Below are 16,316 nucleotides of genomic sequence, written 5' to 3' on the forward strand. Positions count from 1 at the left end.
AAAGTACAATCTAGATTGTTTGAATTAGATAGATTAAAAGTACAATATAATTAATTCTAAGACAGAGGATAAATAAGATTATAATAATATTATTTTGTTTTAAAAATACAGTAAAATAATATTCTTTATAAGTTTTTAACTTCTATCTCATTTTGTTTAGACATAAAAAAAAATACAATAAAAATCCGGTAAAATTATAAAATAAGATTATACCAAATTTATAAAAATAATATGTCGTAAAAATATCCATAGTTTAGTTTTTCTTTTTGGAAGTATATGGTACTAGTTAAAATCCCAACAGTAAAAAGATTTTCAGGCTTTTGTCCATTTCCATTAAAGAGAAATGATGGCTTTATCGACCTACGGTAACCTATAAATTCATGTCAATACAACATTGAATTTCTTTTGACATGACAACTGAACATGAACAAAAGAGAGACTGGTCTTTAAAAAAAAATAATAATAATAATAACAAAACGACAAAAACCGAACTTTTAAAAATAGACTGGTCCGAAGAAACTGGTTTAAAAAAAGACATGATCATTCTGAGACCAAAGGCAAAGTTCATATACATATAATTTTTGTGCGTTATTTACAATTCACATATTACCCAGTTTCTTCCTTTATTTATTAACTTTTAATTAATGTATCAATTTTGGTAAATCTTAAAGTACCATTTTAGTGTTAATCAAACACCTGTTAATGGAAAGACCAAAACCGAAAGACTTGCATAAAGACCCATGAGAGAGTACAATATACTTTTCAAAGAAAGAAATTGAAAATTACAGGGATATTATATATATATATATATATATATATATATATATATATATATATATATATATATATATATATATATATATATATATATATATATATATATATATATATATATCTATTAGGTTTAATAAAAGCCACACATAACAGTATTAACTATTAGGTTTAATCCCTAGGCGAGAAACAAAGAAAATGTAATTAAAAATTACAGGGATATTATATATATATATATATATATATATATATATATATATATATATATATATATATATATATATATATATATATATATATATATATATATATATATATATATCTGTGCATTGATTGCCAGACAATGAAATCCAATAACCTTAGATACAACAATTCTTTTACTTCCTCCCAATCGCATCCATATTACATTACACAATAATGAAGATAAAAAAAAAAAAAAAAAAAAAATGAAGCAACTTCCCAATTCCCATTCCCTCTATAAACCATGTAAACGTTTCAAAGAATTTCAAACCCCACCTACCAACACTCACACAATCTAATTGTGCAAAAAATCCCGAAAGAGCCCCAACTCTAGTGTAACACCCACCCTCTACGGTTTTTCTTTTTCTTTTTCTTTTTTATTGCCATGAAAAAAAAAATATCGGATAAAAATTATGTTCAAAGCAAACCAGCAAGTAAAGCCCCGGGATCTGACGATGCAATTGGTTGAGGTTGTTGTGGCATGCTAGGGGCTGTGGGAATGCTAATCAAGTGTTCCTTGATATATTCCTTTAACCTGAATCAACATATATATACACACACACACATAATATAAATAGTATCCAAGTATTTTGCTATAAAATATTATGAAAAAGAAAAAGAAAAACATACTCGAATGTTAGTGTTGGATCTTGTGATGCAACTGTCATGCGGAGTTGTGTTCTGTCAGCTGGATCTGTTTCGATTCTTACCAAACATAACATGGCCCGTGTGCTTTCTGAATAAAATGTTGTGGTTGCAACTAAATTACTTGGATTTGGATCCTTAAAAAAACAAACAAAAACAGTAAGTTAAAATGTTAGGTGTTTTTACTTTTTACAAATTACAATAGTCAGTCATAATAAAAACTTACGAGTCCAGGGCAAACTATAAGCCTCAAACTGCTGAACAAATGTGACATTTCACCCAATGACATAGCTCTTACACCTCTTACCTGTTTCGATTTTATAAAGATTAAACTTCAAATATAAATCATGATGGAAAAGACATATAGACGAACGAACCACTTCTTGAAGTTTCAAAGGAGGTCCAGCCAGTGATCTCCACTGTGGAAAAAACTCCTCCGTGGATACTGGTATAGGCTGGAAAAATTTGTTTATTACTGCAGGAAGCCGGAGCTTACTTTCAACCTTTTTAACCAAAAAAAAAAAAAAGTCAAACGCTGACTAAATGGATAAGTTGTAGTCTTGTAGAATGAAGAAGCATAAGAGCATACCAAGCTGGTGCCAAACATGTATGAGAAATCAAGAACTGCAACATCCCTACTTGGACCAAGATTTACCACTTCAACAGGGCATTGAACCTGAATCGTTAAAAACCAATTTTTTAAATATTTATTTTAGATTAAAGAATAAAAAAAAAAAAACATAGGAGTCAATACCTGTGCTCGTGGAGGTATAACTTCAGGTACTGATGAGAGTTCCAGTTTTAAATGAGATGGAGGCAGAACCACTGCTTGAACTGAAGTAAGTGAAGAAGTTGTTTTGTTCCCCAAAAAGATGACTAGGCGACCTTGATGACCTCGCCAGTCTGCTTTGATACCAATCTGGAATAATAAAATTCAATTTAAAAAAAAAAATCTAATGGAATAGTATGTGATATATAAAACTTAACTTTTTAGTACCTGAACATAAGGATCTTCATATAGAACTCCACTATCTTTAAGACACAAGGCATGAAATCTTTCTGCAATGTCTCCTATCGGCTGTGGGAGGTTATCAACAGAAACTTAAAATAATATAAATAAATGATATTTATAGCCAACGAGGATACGACATGTGGCAGGCAGTAGTAGTACCTTTACAAGATTATCTTGCTCTACAACAGGTGCAAGAGCTAATGCATCATCTTCACTTACAGGAGGTGGTGCTTCAATAGCCAGTGGGCTTAAAAGATCTCCAAGAATATCAGGTTGAGGGTGGTCAACTTCATGTGAAATTCCATTAGCTTGAGTCAACTCTTGGTCAACACTCACAGAGTTATGGTCAACACTAGGGATTTTGACCATACAAAGTTGGGGAGGTTCGCGCTGATCTGTCACCACTAAAGCATTAGAAGCCTGCTGTTGTGTGCGTGATTTGATAGCACTTAGCTCTGCAGTATCAGCTTCAGTGTCTTCTGCTTTCTTGATCAATGAAGACTTCAAAAAGGTAATCAAAGTCAACAACAATCACCATATGAATGAATCAATTAAAACCCTAAACTTAAATATACCTCACGTTCAGGGAACTTTGGCATTTCTGCTAATATATCCATCAGAGCTGCACCTTTCCTACTCAATGCAAAATACTCCACAGCTCTTTGTTGTATCTCAGTATCAATGCATGTTTCATATCTGTCAATTTGTGTGAAATTAAATATTATCAAAATTTTCATATAGAAAAAAAAAAAAAAAAAAAAAAAGTGTAGCTCCAATTTATTATAAACTCACTTGCTGAAAATTGCCCAGATCTGGTTTTGTAATTCGGGATCTGGTGGTTGAGAATGCATCAAAATCTTTGCGTATGTTGAGAGAAGAATGGAAATTGTTGGTGTTCTGTAGAAATAATAAAATAAAATAAAAACTTAGATGATGAAGAAATAACGATCACAAAAAAAAAGATGTATAGAAATAGAAATACTCACGATACAGTAGGAAGCTTCTCATGTATAATGACAAAAATGTCCTTTGGGCTACACCCAGGTCGTCTGGCCAAAAGATGGCTGTATTCTCCAAGCAGATATGCGCTAACCTGCATAATAAAAGATCCATGATGACATCAGCATACAGTTGTCTGTATTTGTATAGGAAATATAAGATATAATCTACATACCTTCACCATTGTCTCATGTATTGCAGGCTTATCAAGATATTCTCTAGCTTTCAGAGCTGCATAAGGCTAATCATTGAAAAAAGAAAAGTGAGTCAGCAAGTCTTATCAACTTTAATAATGAAGATACAAATCTACATTCTACAACACCAAAATTGATTAGCTGGATGTAAAATTACCTGAAGGTCCTCATTGTTGGTTACAAATTGCACAACACGAAACCAAATGTCATCACTGACAAAGTCTCCTGCTTTGTCAATCAGCTGAAGAATAACATCAACATACCTGAACAGTCATAACAAAAGTGAAATTCACAACATTAAAAAATACTATAAAACCCATAAATCTGGTATTAGATTAAAAAAAAACAAACAGCATACCATGATAAATCAGGGGCAAATTTCTCAGCAAGAATAGCAGCTTTTAGTGCCAACTCTTCACGCATTGTGAAATCTGCTGTTCCAAGATACTAAAAGTAAATGTTTATCAGTGGGATATGAGAAAAATTCAACTGAAATATATAATTGAACACAGACTATATTAATATCTAGCAACTGTTTACCTGCAATAGTTCTTCAACAATGTCTTTAGCATTTGAAACATCACACATACCATAAAGTAGATCCAGTGCACGTCTCCGAATGCTGCATTCAAAAAATAATATTAAATAAAAAAATGATATAAATCGGTTAATAGCAAAATTAAGCCTCACACCTGATGTCAGGATCCTTCAATGAGGTGATAATTTGAGCTTGATGTCTCTTAATTATGTCCTGGACATCTGTAACCATCAACATTCGAGTCATGTTCTCCTGCAAAAGGGTAAAATAGGCATATAACATTATAAGTTATAACTCCAACAGATTATTATAGCAACATTATAAAATTTCATTGATTAAATTACTTACGAGACCAAGATAACGGATATTTGGCTCACGAACAGCTATAAATTTCCCTAACAAAGCTACACACTGAGACATCATCTCTTTTTCAGCATCAAGATGCATAACAAGAGCAAGAGCTTCAAACAAAACAGCATGAGAAGCATTGTTCTTGTTAACATTTTTCACAACATCTGTTCCCATGAGTATTCGTTGTAGAACCTCAAACAATGCTCTTCTTGTGTTTGGATCTTCAACAGTTGGGAAATACTGAAGAGCCCTCATTGTTTTGACTTGAAGCCAAGGAGATGGAATACCATAATACGTGTATTCTTGAGGAATATCTTGATTTCTAGCAAGTCTTTCCAATACTTTAACACATTTTGGAAGGCAACTCCAGTATGCTTCATGGTTGTTAGAAACCAAAGCAACAAAAAGACTCATTGATGATGTTAAAACACCAAGATTTTTTTCATCTAATAGCTGTGTCATTCGATCAGACCACCCATCTACATTCACCACATCAGGGTTTTTCCTAAAAAGCCTCAGAAGACAAAGTGCAGCCTTTTTTCTCACCAGTGGTCTGCAACTGCTTGAGACCTGAGATTTGAGAAAATTAAAGAAAAAGATAATAATCATATTTTCATTTACAGATATTATAAATTAAATGTGGAGTTTAGACTTTAGACTTACAAGTAACTTTTGAACATCGGGTGCTAGTGATTCAGCGAATTCTCTACCACCAATATTCCCAACCTGTAAAAGTTTGTTAATTTGATAACAAAAAAGAAAAGATCTTAAAAAATCACAATCATGGTTTTATATCTCCATACCATTGTCAATGCAAGACACTGAAAAGTTTCATTGCGTCCGATAATATCGTTGCGAACTGTATTTATTGCTAATCTTAAAAAATCATGATTCTCATTGAGCAAACATGATGTCACTAAATACCCAACCTTCAAGAAACACACACACCATAAGAATAGAGGATCATAACACTTTTTTTTGAAATACAGAGAAGGAAACAGATTTAAAATAAGGAATGGGTATGTTAGTATGTGCTTACCTGCTTTTCTGGATATTTTGGTGCAGAAATCAAAGAAACAGCTTCCATATGACCAAAGTCCACATCATACCCTAGCATAAATATGTAAAGCATTTTCCAAACATATTTCTTTTTGTCATATGGTGTCAACCCCTGTGGCAAGAAAAATGTGAAGGATTATTATTTATTTTGGAAGGATGTTGATATTGTATGGGGTTGAACATGACTCATGACTGATCTTCTAGGATCACTAACTACGCTTATGTCTAGCTTCATGAGTCAAGGTCATCCCTGTTCTTCTACCAAAAGTGCATGCAGATTTTAGTTTACCTTATCCTCATATCATGATACATCATCTAGAGATCACTGAAGTATTGACTCGGCTATAAATTATAATTATCCACATAGCCAAAAGGGATTTCATACTTTTCAATCATTATTACCAATAATGTCAAATAGATGCAAATGACTAGTATTCCTTGAATCCTTACATATCCCAGGTCAAGTTGTTAGTTTGTATTAGTAAACTCCCTTTATGCTATTGTTCATTTCATTTTTAACCATTTCTCCTTAAAGTGTCAAAACAGGTAACATGACAGGCAATTGACCAATCCAAAGTAGTGCACATAAGTTTGATGAATCGGTTCATACCTCACCAACCCTTCTAAGTTGTTTCAGAAATCCTCATTTCAAAGAGTTGCCAGTGTTTTCTTTACTTAATATTTATATTCAGTTTGAAACATTATGCATCTCTTGGTTACATTGACCCTGCATTTTCTTGAATTCGTCTTAATGTCGGGAAATTCCTCTACTGAACTTCCAAAATGACCTCAATTGACCAAACAAACTAAACCTAACTTTGCGAAAATATATATATACTAAAAATACAACTTTTCTAAATAGAAATGAAGCCAGACCTTTTCGTTTTTGAAGCGTGTACGGATATTGCCAAGTTCTTTATCAACTCGAAGGCGTTCTTGTTCTTTGTTTTGGCAATTACGGATTTCAGATATGAAGACGGAGAGACCTCTCATACCTGACAACGCCATCTCCGCTAGACTCAGATCAGATCCAGCCGAGCGGCGTCTGTTTCTCTAGACTATAGCCGTTTGTTTCTCGATCCGAATCCAATTTCAATCACAAAAATGCAGTCAATGTGAAATCAAATTATAGATTCATAAATGATAAAGCAACCGAAGAATATAGTGTACTGTGATCTAGAGAGAGAAGGAGAGGGAGCAGATGGACCGAGTAAATTTTCGGAGAGCCGTCAGCCTGTGTGAAGACTTCCCGTTTACCTTTCTCTTTCCAAAAATTAACCATAGTAGTAATAACAATTACAGCTAACAATAATCTCTCAATTAATCCACTAAATTTGAAAAAAATAAATATAAGGAAAATCATAACAATATCATGTTGGAGATTGTTTAATATAATAAACTACTTGTCCAACAAGTTGTATATTATTTAATATCTCTCATCACTTTTTTAGGACATGTCTTTTAATATCTATCATCATTATTCATGACGTTATTTAAGGATCACGTGACAATTAGTCGGTTCTTTTTGGAGGTTGAAGGTTATAGTTAATGAACATAATCATGAAACAACAATATATGGAAGTCATCTATTTGCAAAGCAATTTGTCAAAAAATAAATCTCAAAACTCATATATCATATAATAAACAACGGTGTAATAAACCTTATGATATATCAAACTTTCATGCAATATGTATTCATTTATTCATCCATTAGGTTGAAGGTCCAGGTCTGTTTGGGATATGGATGGATTCAGGATTAGTTTATGAGTAGTTTAATATATATGTCGCCTTTCTAAAAAATAATTTATTATAATTCCTAAATATTCCGGTCTCAAATAAGGCCCTTATTCTGAGGTCACGACTCACGAATGTTAGATATTTGAGACCAATAATAAACGTATATAGATACAAGGCATTAGGGTTGTATGTGCACCATAAGAGTGTTATAGTACCTAAAACCCAACAAAATTCCTCTACGGTAGACTCTGTCGTAACGATCCATCGTTAAGAACGGATGAGTAATGAAAAAGAAAAAAAAATCACAAAATACCTGAGTCACTACAACGAAAGCAAGAAAAGAAGGCAAATGTGAAAGGTCTTTAGTAAAGGAAGGGGGGGTTAAGGTGAAACTAGTGTCACGAACTATCTCATGATGGATCTGGCATATATCCATGATGTTGTCTCAGTCTGTCTAATGGTGGGAATAATCTCAGACATACACGTGTTGTAATGTAGGCTCGAACGACGATGCTACCAAGCTAACGCATATGCCTACAAGCGTAAGGGACTTGTTAACATATCCCTCAGGAAAAACATTAAAGAAGAAAAGTCAAACTAGCGCCAAGGTTAGCCTAGTTAGAGTTTGGTCATATCCAGTCTGAAACCAAGGTCGGGCCTCTGCTTGCATGGACTCACTGGTATGGCGGTTAAAGGACAAAAATGCGCCTTACCCTCTTCCTCCCAGGAGAAATACCCCCCACAAACGTGAAGCTAATCAGAGAGCTCCACTTGCCTATCTGACGACAGCCACAATCATCATTATATCGAAGATTCCCTCTAGCCAATAGGGGAACAAGATAGAAAGACGTGATGGAGGATCCTTTAATACAGATCCGCCACGTCTCATCTCATGAGGGAAGGCTCAAAAGAATCATTTAAGAGGCACGCACCTCTCAATCAAGTATAAAGGAACCCTTCTTCCCCACGGAGAAGGGCACTTGACTTTTTTTCTCTCAAACATTCTCTATCTTCTCTCGGAATCAGTTCTAACTTGAGTGTCGGAGCTTCATCCTAGGAACCACTCCTGGACATTGTCTAACGATCATCTCTTTTCTGTGTATTGTGATATCAGGAGAAGGAACCAGCTCGACACCCACCCTTGATCTCAATCTTACCATCTCCGACATATCACAACATGTACTCTAAGTACTCTCTAGACAACGTAACTAAACCCACTGAAGCACTTCCTAGGCTCTCCTAGGTTTCTGACCCTCACCCTGCCATCAGCTGCTGAAGAACTCCCCATAATGTCAGTTAATCACCTCATGAATACAATCACATGCAACAAAGCTTAGATAATACTTCGAGTAAAAGGCTCATCCCCATAACGGTTGGACTCAGACAAGAGTTGTGCAATAGGGTCAAACTCACAACTCTAAAATTATTCAACCTTCGCCACATGTGACTTAACATATTTACTTAATAGTTAACTCACATCACGTAAGAGTTCCACAAAGCATAAAGCAAGCAACATTCGTGCAATAACACTCCAATCCATAGACTAACCAAGAAGGCATCTCAAGCTTACTAACTACCAGCGTTTTTGCTGCACTAATCATTCTTATTGGATTCTTCTAGGGTATCCATCACACTACTCCCCACCATTAGCTACAGAAGGAACTACCCTTAACACCCTCTAACTAGCTTACGAATATAGTTACATATTACCAACACTAGATAATTCTTCGAATGAAAGGTCTCACGCTACAACAGTTGGACTCAGACACGAGTTGCGCAATAAAGATAAAACCTAACTATCTAAAATTATCCAATCTCAATAATATGTAACTTAGTATATTCACTTACTAGTTAGCCAGAATTAATGGGAACTCCTAAAAGCACAATGCATAACCTATAGGGGCCACCATATCACTAACTGATTAGCACTAACATGCAAGTATACAAGCTCATACAATAGGCATACAAATGCATCTCTCCTAGGTCCTCAACCCTAATCTCGCATGCAGTTTTCATATCATAGCATAAAACATATAACATGCATGGGTATTTGGGGAAGACTTAGTGGAGCTCGGCCGATTGCATGTATCACACCCCTTTCTTTTATTATAAAAACCTTTAAGAAAACATTTATTTTATGAAAATTTCACCAAAACCTTAGTTTGAGTTCGATCATACCCGAGAGTATGTCCAAATCCCTCAAACCAAGGCTCTGATACCAACTTGTAACGTCCCAAAAATTATGAGGTAAAATTTTCATTTTTAATTCAAACATAACATTAATTATCTTTAAGTCAAGCATTCATTATCCTTCTCAAACTATTAAGAAGTAATTTAAGGAAAAGTAGTTTTAAGAGTACATTCCCAAAATCATCATAATGCGGAAACATGGGTGGATTCTCTACGATCAAGTCGTGGCTTTTATTTTTAAATTGGAAGTACCTGAAACATAAACTGAAAACTGTAAGCACGAGACTTAGTGAGTTCCCCCAAAATACCACATACTAATCAAACATACTGTCAAGCATATGTGAGTGCTTGCCTACCCCTTCGGTCTATTTCAATCGGATACTAACATGCATACATAGGTGCTTGCCTACCCATTCGATCTATTTCAATTGTATACTATCAAGCATATCTGGGTGCTTGCAATCCCCTTCGGTCTATTTCAACCAGATACTATTAATCATATCTGGGTGCTTGCAATCCCCTTCGGTCTATTTCAATCGGATACCGGGTCCATTTTCACCCCCTAATACTACCACATAATATCATGACAATCGCATTGTCATCAAGAAAATACAGAAATACCGGAAAATTGTCATAAATATAATCACTACACTACATCATAAACTAGTAGGCCAGTATTAGTGCATTCGACCCACATATACTGCGAAGGAAGACTCACCTCAAACCGTTGATAACCAACTAACTGCTCGGGCTGCTGAACTGGATAACCTCGCACTAACTAACAATAAATACAACCTTAAATAATAATTAACCCGATAAGTCAAAATCCGAGGCCCAATCTATAATCCAACTTCCTAAAGCATTAGTTCCTTTGACCCACAGATACTGCGAAGGAAGACTCACCTCAAACTGCTGATAACCAACTAACTGCTCGGGCCGCTGAACTGGATAACCTCGCACCAACTAACAATAAATACAACCTTAATTAATAATTAACCCGATAAGTCAAAATCCGAGGCCCGATCCATAATCCAACTTCCTAAAGGGTAAAATACCATTTTACCCTTTTCTTACTTGGCCTAAAACCAAGATCCAACCTAATAACACAAAAGTCCAAATCTCTAAATGGCAACCTAAAGCCCAATATGGCCCAACTTCCTAATTGGGCCCAAAAACCATCATGGGACCAACACCAAGAAAGCTCAAATACTATCCATGACCCAAAGTCAGAAGTCCAATGGCCCAACAAGGCCCAAACCTTAAAAAGCCCAAAATATCCATTTTGGGGAGTACGCCCTGCGTACCAGAGACGTATGCCCCACATACTCAGCCATGAAGCACAACGTACAAGCGACCAATGCAGAAATCCAACATTACACTGAGCATACCTCCACGTACGCCCAACGTATTCAACAGGGACCCAAAAATCATCATTAAGCTCTTAATAGTTAAGAAAATGACTTCTAAACTCAGATATGACCCTGATGAGATGCCCTAACACGTACAGTCGGCAACTTTACTCTATTTTAATGGCTTAATGGGACCAAAACCTCAATACAAACCGTAATAAGCACTCAAACTCATGCATGATCCAACACAACTCATCTATGATAGTTTTATGAACAAGGGACCTCTCAAATGCCAAGATCCAACATCGTCCAAACACAACTCATAATAAGCCCTCAAACTCATGCATGGTCCAACATAACTTTATGAAGGGTTTTGAGCATTCTAACACTCCTATGGTGTACATGCAACCCTAGAAACCTTAGATCTATGTTTTCTCTAAAATACATACAAATAATAATTTTCCAAGGGTTACATCCTAACTAGCATGTTATGGGGTACTTGAATCATAAAACACTAGTAGAATTACATACTTTTTGGTAGTGATTGATTGCTTGGAGTTTGAGAGCCTAGCACCAATAATGTGGATGCCTCAAATGGAAGTCACAAATCATCACAAACTTTGGAAAATTGAGAGAGTAGTAACACACTTCTAGAAAATCAGCCACACCTTAGTTCTCACACACACTAGTGCCATTTCAGGTGCCAATGACCCCTTTAAATAGTGTGGTGGATTAGGGTTACATCTATGTAAACCCTAATACCCATGACCTTTCATTTCCATAAGATCCATGGGTTAAAGCTCCATGGACTATTCATGGACTTCCATGCAAGCCTAGCTCATTCTAAATAAGCATTAGCCCACACTATATAAATACAAGATCACATATTTAATTAGTCACCTTTTTTATCACCAAATTAATTCTAAATTAATTTTAGATCAATACTAATTAAATAATATGATTTCATACTACTCTCAAAAGATTACCCATATAAATTGTTCTGGTGAAGTGCAAGCCAAATGGACCATGTTGGGTCGGATCAAGTATATCTCAAATATAGTTATGGACTTAGACACCTTATCCAATACTTTATACCTTCAGAAGGTAGATCAAGATGCACAAAGGTTGGATCAAAAAGATCCAAGCAACCTTACACTTCTCCAAGAAGCTCATTATTCTTCAAAGATCACCAAAATGCATGGAATACCACCACAAGCTAAAAAACCACATCAATGAGGCTATGGTTTAAAGGGATGGAGGTTGAAGACAATAGGGATTGGTGTTGATTTGAGGAGCTTAAATAGGGTCCAAGACCCTAAATTAGGGTTTGGGTTTGATTGCAATACGCAATGCGTAACTCTAGTACACCTAGCGTACTCCAAGGAGGAACCATGACACCCTTGCCTAGTACGCCCATCGTACTCCCCAAGTATGCCCCACGTACTAGGCTGACCCCTAATCCTTTAAACTCCCGAATGTCATAACTTCTTCGTTTTAAATCCGATTTCGACGATCCTTATATCCACGGAAAGGTGACAAGAAGCTCTACACTTCTATCAACTCATCCTTACCTTAAAACTTCCCAAACTAAAATCCAAAATCCAACAAAAGCCCGAACCGACACTTTACCGATATACCCCTTGGTTCCAAAACACAAACCAGACTCCCGTATCATCTAACTTACATTACCCACACCCAAATGGGTCTAATTCTCTTATTCCCAAAGGCCATAAGCTTTATGATAAATGATCTTCGGGTCATGACCCTCGAATTAAGAAACGATTCGGAACAGTGTGTTACAGATAATGTTGTGAGTACAACCTGAATCCATCAAGATTTTGACAGTTTGATTGTTGATGTAGCCGGTAACTCGTAAAGCCTGGGGTGAGGCAAACTCAAAGAAAGCAGTGGTTGAGAGAGCAAGAAAGTGGTGCATGATATAATCGGTGGTAGTGGTTTTCAATTGCTCAATCTCCCCTTCCATACCGTCTTCATTATCAACAATCGTTAAGAACAGAGGTGGGTTGCACTTATGACCGATGTATACTTCTCAGGGCAGCGAAAGGCGAAAACACAATCCCTCTGACCGACGTTTCTGGAGAGCTTTTGGGGATAATCTAGTAAAGGGTAAGGTAGAACGGTTTGGTGGTGTGTGTAGAAGAGGTGGTACAATGGCTTTCGGGTTGGTGAGTGAAGTAGGTTTTGTGGATGTGTTGTAAAACGAGGGTGTGTAAGAACGAGGAGTGGAGTAACGAGGTTTGTTGGAGCTAAGTTTGTCCTCAATCAACTTAGCTAGGCCATACGTTTGGTGAATACTAGTGGGGTTTTGGACGGCGATCTCGTTTTGAATGTCCTGTTAGAGTCCATAAATGAAGCAATTGCGTAGGGCTATAGTTGAAAGACCATCTACACATTTTTTAATCAGTAACAATACTTGTTTGTTTCAATTTGAGAAGAGTGTCTTTGTGATTCTTGTATGTGGAAGGCCTGAATCACAGTTCCAAAGCAAACGATAATTCCAGCCAAGTACCCAACAATTGATCGGTAGATAAATTCTTGTACCAGCTGAGTGCATCGCCAATAAAGTAGAAAACAAAGAGGGCGACTCGCTGATCGCTGGTGACAGAATAATAGTTGAAGTAATTGTTTGCTTGGAACAACCAATCGAAGGGATTAGTCTCATCGAAATTGGGCAGGATGATTTTTTTTTGGCGTGCGCGGGGGAGGGGGGGTTATTATGAGGTGGTAGAGGTGGATGTGATTGAGGTGATGGTTGTGTTGATTGGTGAGGGTGTGGATGTTGTTGGAGAGGATATTGAGTCGAGTGTTGGTAGCAGTGTCAAGATGGAGTAGTGCTTGAACGTTGTCTGCCGATGGTTCATTAGTTTCTAGTTTGGGTGGTATGTTGACTGTAGTTCTTTCCGAGGAGGCATAGTGAAGAGGTCGGGATGAAAGCACCACTTGATAAATACCGTTTTGAGATGATAATTCTCTCAATCAACGGAAATACATCAACTTAAATAACTGGAAAAACAACTAAAAACTAGCAACTACTTGGTAATGGACCTTATGCTAACTAACTGAAAATGTGATGCTATACTTCAGGTACTACTCTCCACCTTCACGAAGGAACCGGTCAAATGAAGACTCAGTCCTTTGTTGCTTCTAGTTCTGACTTCTGTTACTGATTAGTCCAAGAGTCGTTTGGGCTTCTGTATTACCTTTTTGGGCTTCTCTCCCTTGCTTGACGGGCTGTTACTCTTGGGATCCATACTGGTTGTTGTTGGCTTGTAAGTTGTAACACGTAGCGATTTGAAAAAAGCCATGGAAGGGCAGCAACCGGAGCTGAATAGCAACGAAGAATCACGTCAGCGAAAGCAAACTGCCGAAGACGCAGATACCGAGTCTACAAAGAAATCGAAAGTAGATGAAGACGCCTCCGCTGCTGTCGATGGGGGTGCTGGAATTGATGGAGAGGGGAAACGGGTATTGAATATTGGCAAAGGGGTACTGACTGCAGATAAACCTAACAAGAAGGTGACGGTTAATATGGATAAAGGGCTAGTCGAAGCCGATATGGACACCGGGAAGGTCAAGGTCACGATCCGTAAAATAGTTAGAAAGTTTGATTTGGTTAAAGGAGAGATTATTGAAGACGACCTTCCTTATCCTTTCCATGTCGATCATGGAGGCTTTTTGGAGTCTGATGACGACGATGATGGATCTTCAATTCGCCTGACGCTTCCGCGTGTACCCTTACGTTGAATCAGATGTATGTTTTCTTATGATTTTTGCTGATAAAATGGCGATGAGTACATGTTTTTGGCTGGAATGTTACTACCATATGTTTGGAACTACTATAATTTTAGTTTTAATGATTTAATCCATAATAATTTCATTAGATTCGTTCGTTATTCAATTTTTTTCTCATCAACAATCATAACAATAATTATAGTAGAGTTAACAAATTCCATAGATATTGCAATAATGTTATTTATTTTTGAATTAATGGACACATAACTTTCAATTAACAAATAGTATAAAATTTCATTTAGCGTTTGGGAAGATCTTCAGTCTTCAAATTAAGAGATATATGACCCAACCCTGTTACTTCGTTTCCTCGTCTTCGTCTCTTCCTAATTTCTTGACCTCTATATTTATATTTTCTTCTGTATTTTTTCACTTCCGAGAGGAGATTTTAGCTCAGATTTTCTTTTCTTGCTCAACAGGTGAGAGAAATTAGCTCAACTTTCTCATCCATATTTCTATCAATTGATATCGGGTTTTGTGCGTATGTAATTTAAAATCCTTGTATTTTCTTTCTTCTTCTCTTGTGTTGATTTCATCAGTTTTAGCTGATTTTGCCTTTTAATTTTCATTTCCAAGCTTGATCTATATATGGTGACGTTACAAATTTAAGTTTTCATTTGATTTATGATTGAAGGTTACCATCCTTTCCTTAATTTGGTTACGATTTGTTGTGGATTTTATCCCCAGATGATCTTCGATGTAATCAGAGACTAATTTTTTCTGAATGTTATTTATACTCAAAACATCTCAGTAATGACATGATTGCAGATTTGTATTAGATTGATTTCCGATTATTAGAAGGGATCGATTTTGTTGCAGGTGCATGATTCAGGCATGTAGTGAACCACCTGCATTCTTTTTGACTTTTAAGCAAACTGATTTTGACTTTTAAATGAAAAATGCTTAAAGTGGCATATAAAACAGACTAATATAGATAGATTAGAGGGACTAAAAAGAAATGTGTCATTTATCATTTCAAGTAGGCAGGAGATCATGGGATCAGTTCGCTTTGAAAAGTGGAAATCCAAGGAACTAAGAACCGAAACAAACATCTCAATACGTTTGGGTTCGGTTCTTCGACTAATTCACAGATCCCCATTCTAATGCTCATATATTGATTGGTTTGGTTCTTTTTATTGCTTACCAATTTTTATTGTATTGATTTAGTAACGGTTTTCTTTTTTATTTATTGATTCATTAACTTTTTCCTTACATCCTGATTTTATTTGTCTATTTTGATATATATTGATTGTTGTCGTGTGAATCACCTGAAAAATCCACCGATTTACAACCACTTAGGGTGAGGGGCGTCATGGTTTACCTCCCTCCCATCCTACAACTTTTGTTAAATAAAAATTTAAAATAAATGAAAACTAATGAAAATATAAGAAACTAATAATTAAAATAAATAAAAACTAATA

The 16,316-nt window shown here is 35.9% G+C and overlaps 2 protein-coding genes across 2 annotated transcripts; one reads left to right on the plus strand and one right to left on the minus strand.

Annotated features, from left to right (window-relative positions):
* Positions 1–1,130: 1,130 nt before the first annotated feature.
* Positions 1,131–7,067, minus strand: LOC145032362 (AP-2 complex subunit alpha-1-like). Its single transcript, XM_078981142.1, has 21 exons — positions 6,686–7,067; positions 5,790–5,921; positions 5,554–5,679; positions 5,414–5,476; positions 4,748–5,320; positions 4,554–4,651; positions 4,402–4,483; positions 4,220–4,308; positions 4,019–4,124; positions 3,843–3,908; positions 3,655–3,761; positions 3,461–3,565; positions 3,244–3,364; positions 2,828–3,169; positions 2,654–2,734; positions 2,411–2,575; positions 2,246–2,332; positions 2,034–2,159; positions 1,883–1,963; positions 1,642–1,793; positions 1,131–1,546 (listed from the first exon to the last, which is right to left on the minus strand). The coding sequence occupies exons 1-21, from the start codon at positions 6,815–6,817 to the stop codon at positions 1,429–1,431; spliced, it is 2,952 nt and encodes a 983-aa protein (XP_078837268.1). The 5' UTR covers positions 6,818–7,067; the 3' UTR covers positions 1,131–1,428.
* A 7,281-nt stretch (positions 7,068–14,348) lies between these two features.
* LOC145029265 (uncharacterized) lies at positions 14,349–15,412 on the plus strand. The gene is made up of 2 exons (XM_078977858.1): positions 14,349–14,857; positions 15,315–15,412. The coding sequence occupies exon 1, from the start codon at positions 14,410–14,412 to the stop codon at positions 14,848–14,850; it is 441 nt and encodes a 146-aa protein (XP_078833984.1). The 5' UTR covers positions 14,349–14,409; the 3' UTR covers positions 14,851–14,857; positions 15,315–15,412.
* The last annotated feature ends 904 nt before the right edge of the window (positions 15,413–16,316 follow it).

This window comes from Lactuca saligna, chromosome 2 (genome assembly GCF_052625555.1).
Source record: "Lactuca saligna cultivar CGN05327 chromosome 2, ASM5262555v1, whole genome shotgun sequence".
Classification (NCBI taxonomy): Eukaryota; Viridiplantae; Streptophyta; class Magnoliopsida; order Asterales; family Asteraceae; genus Lactuca; species Lactuca saligna.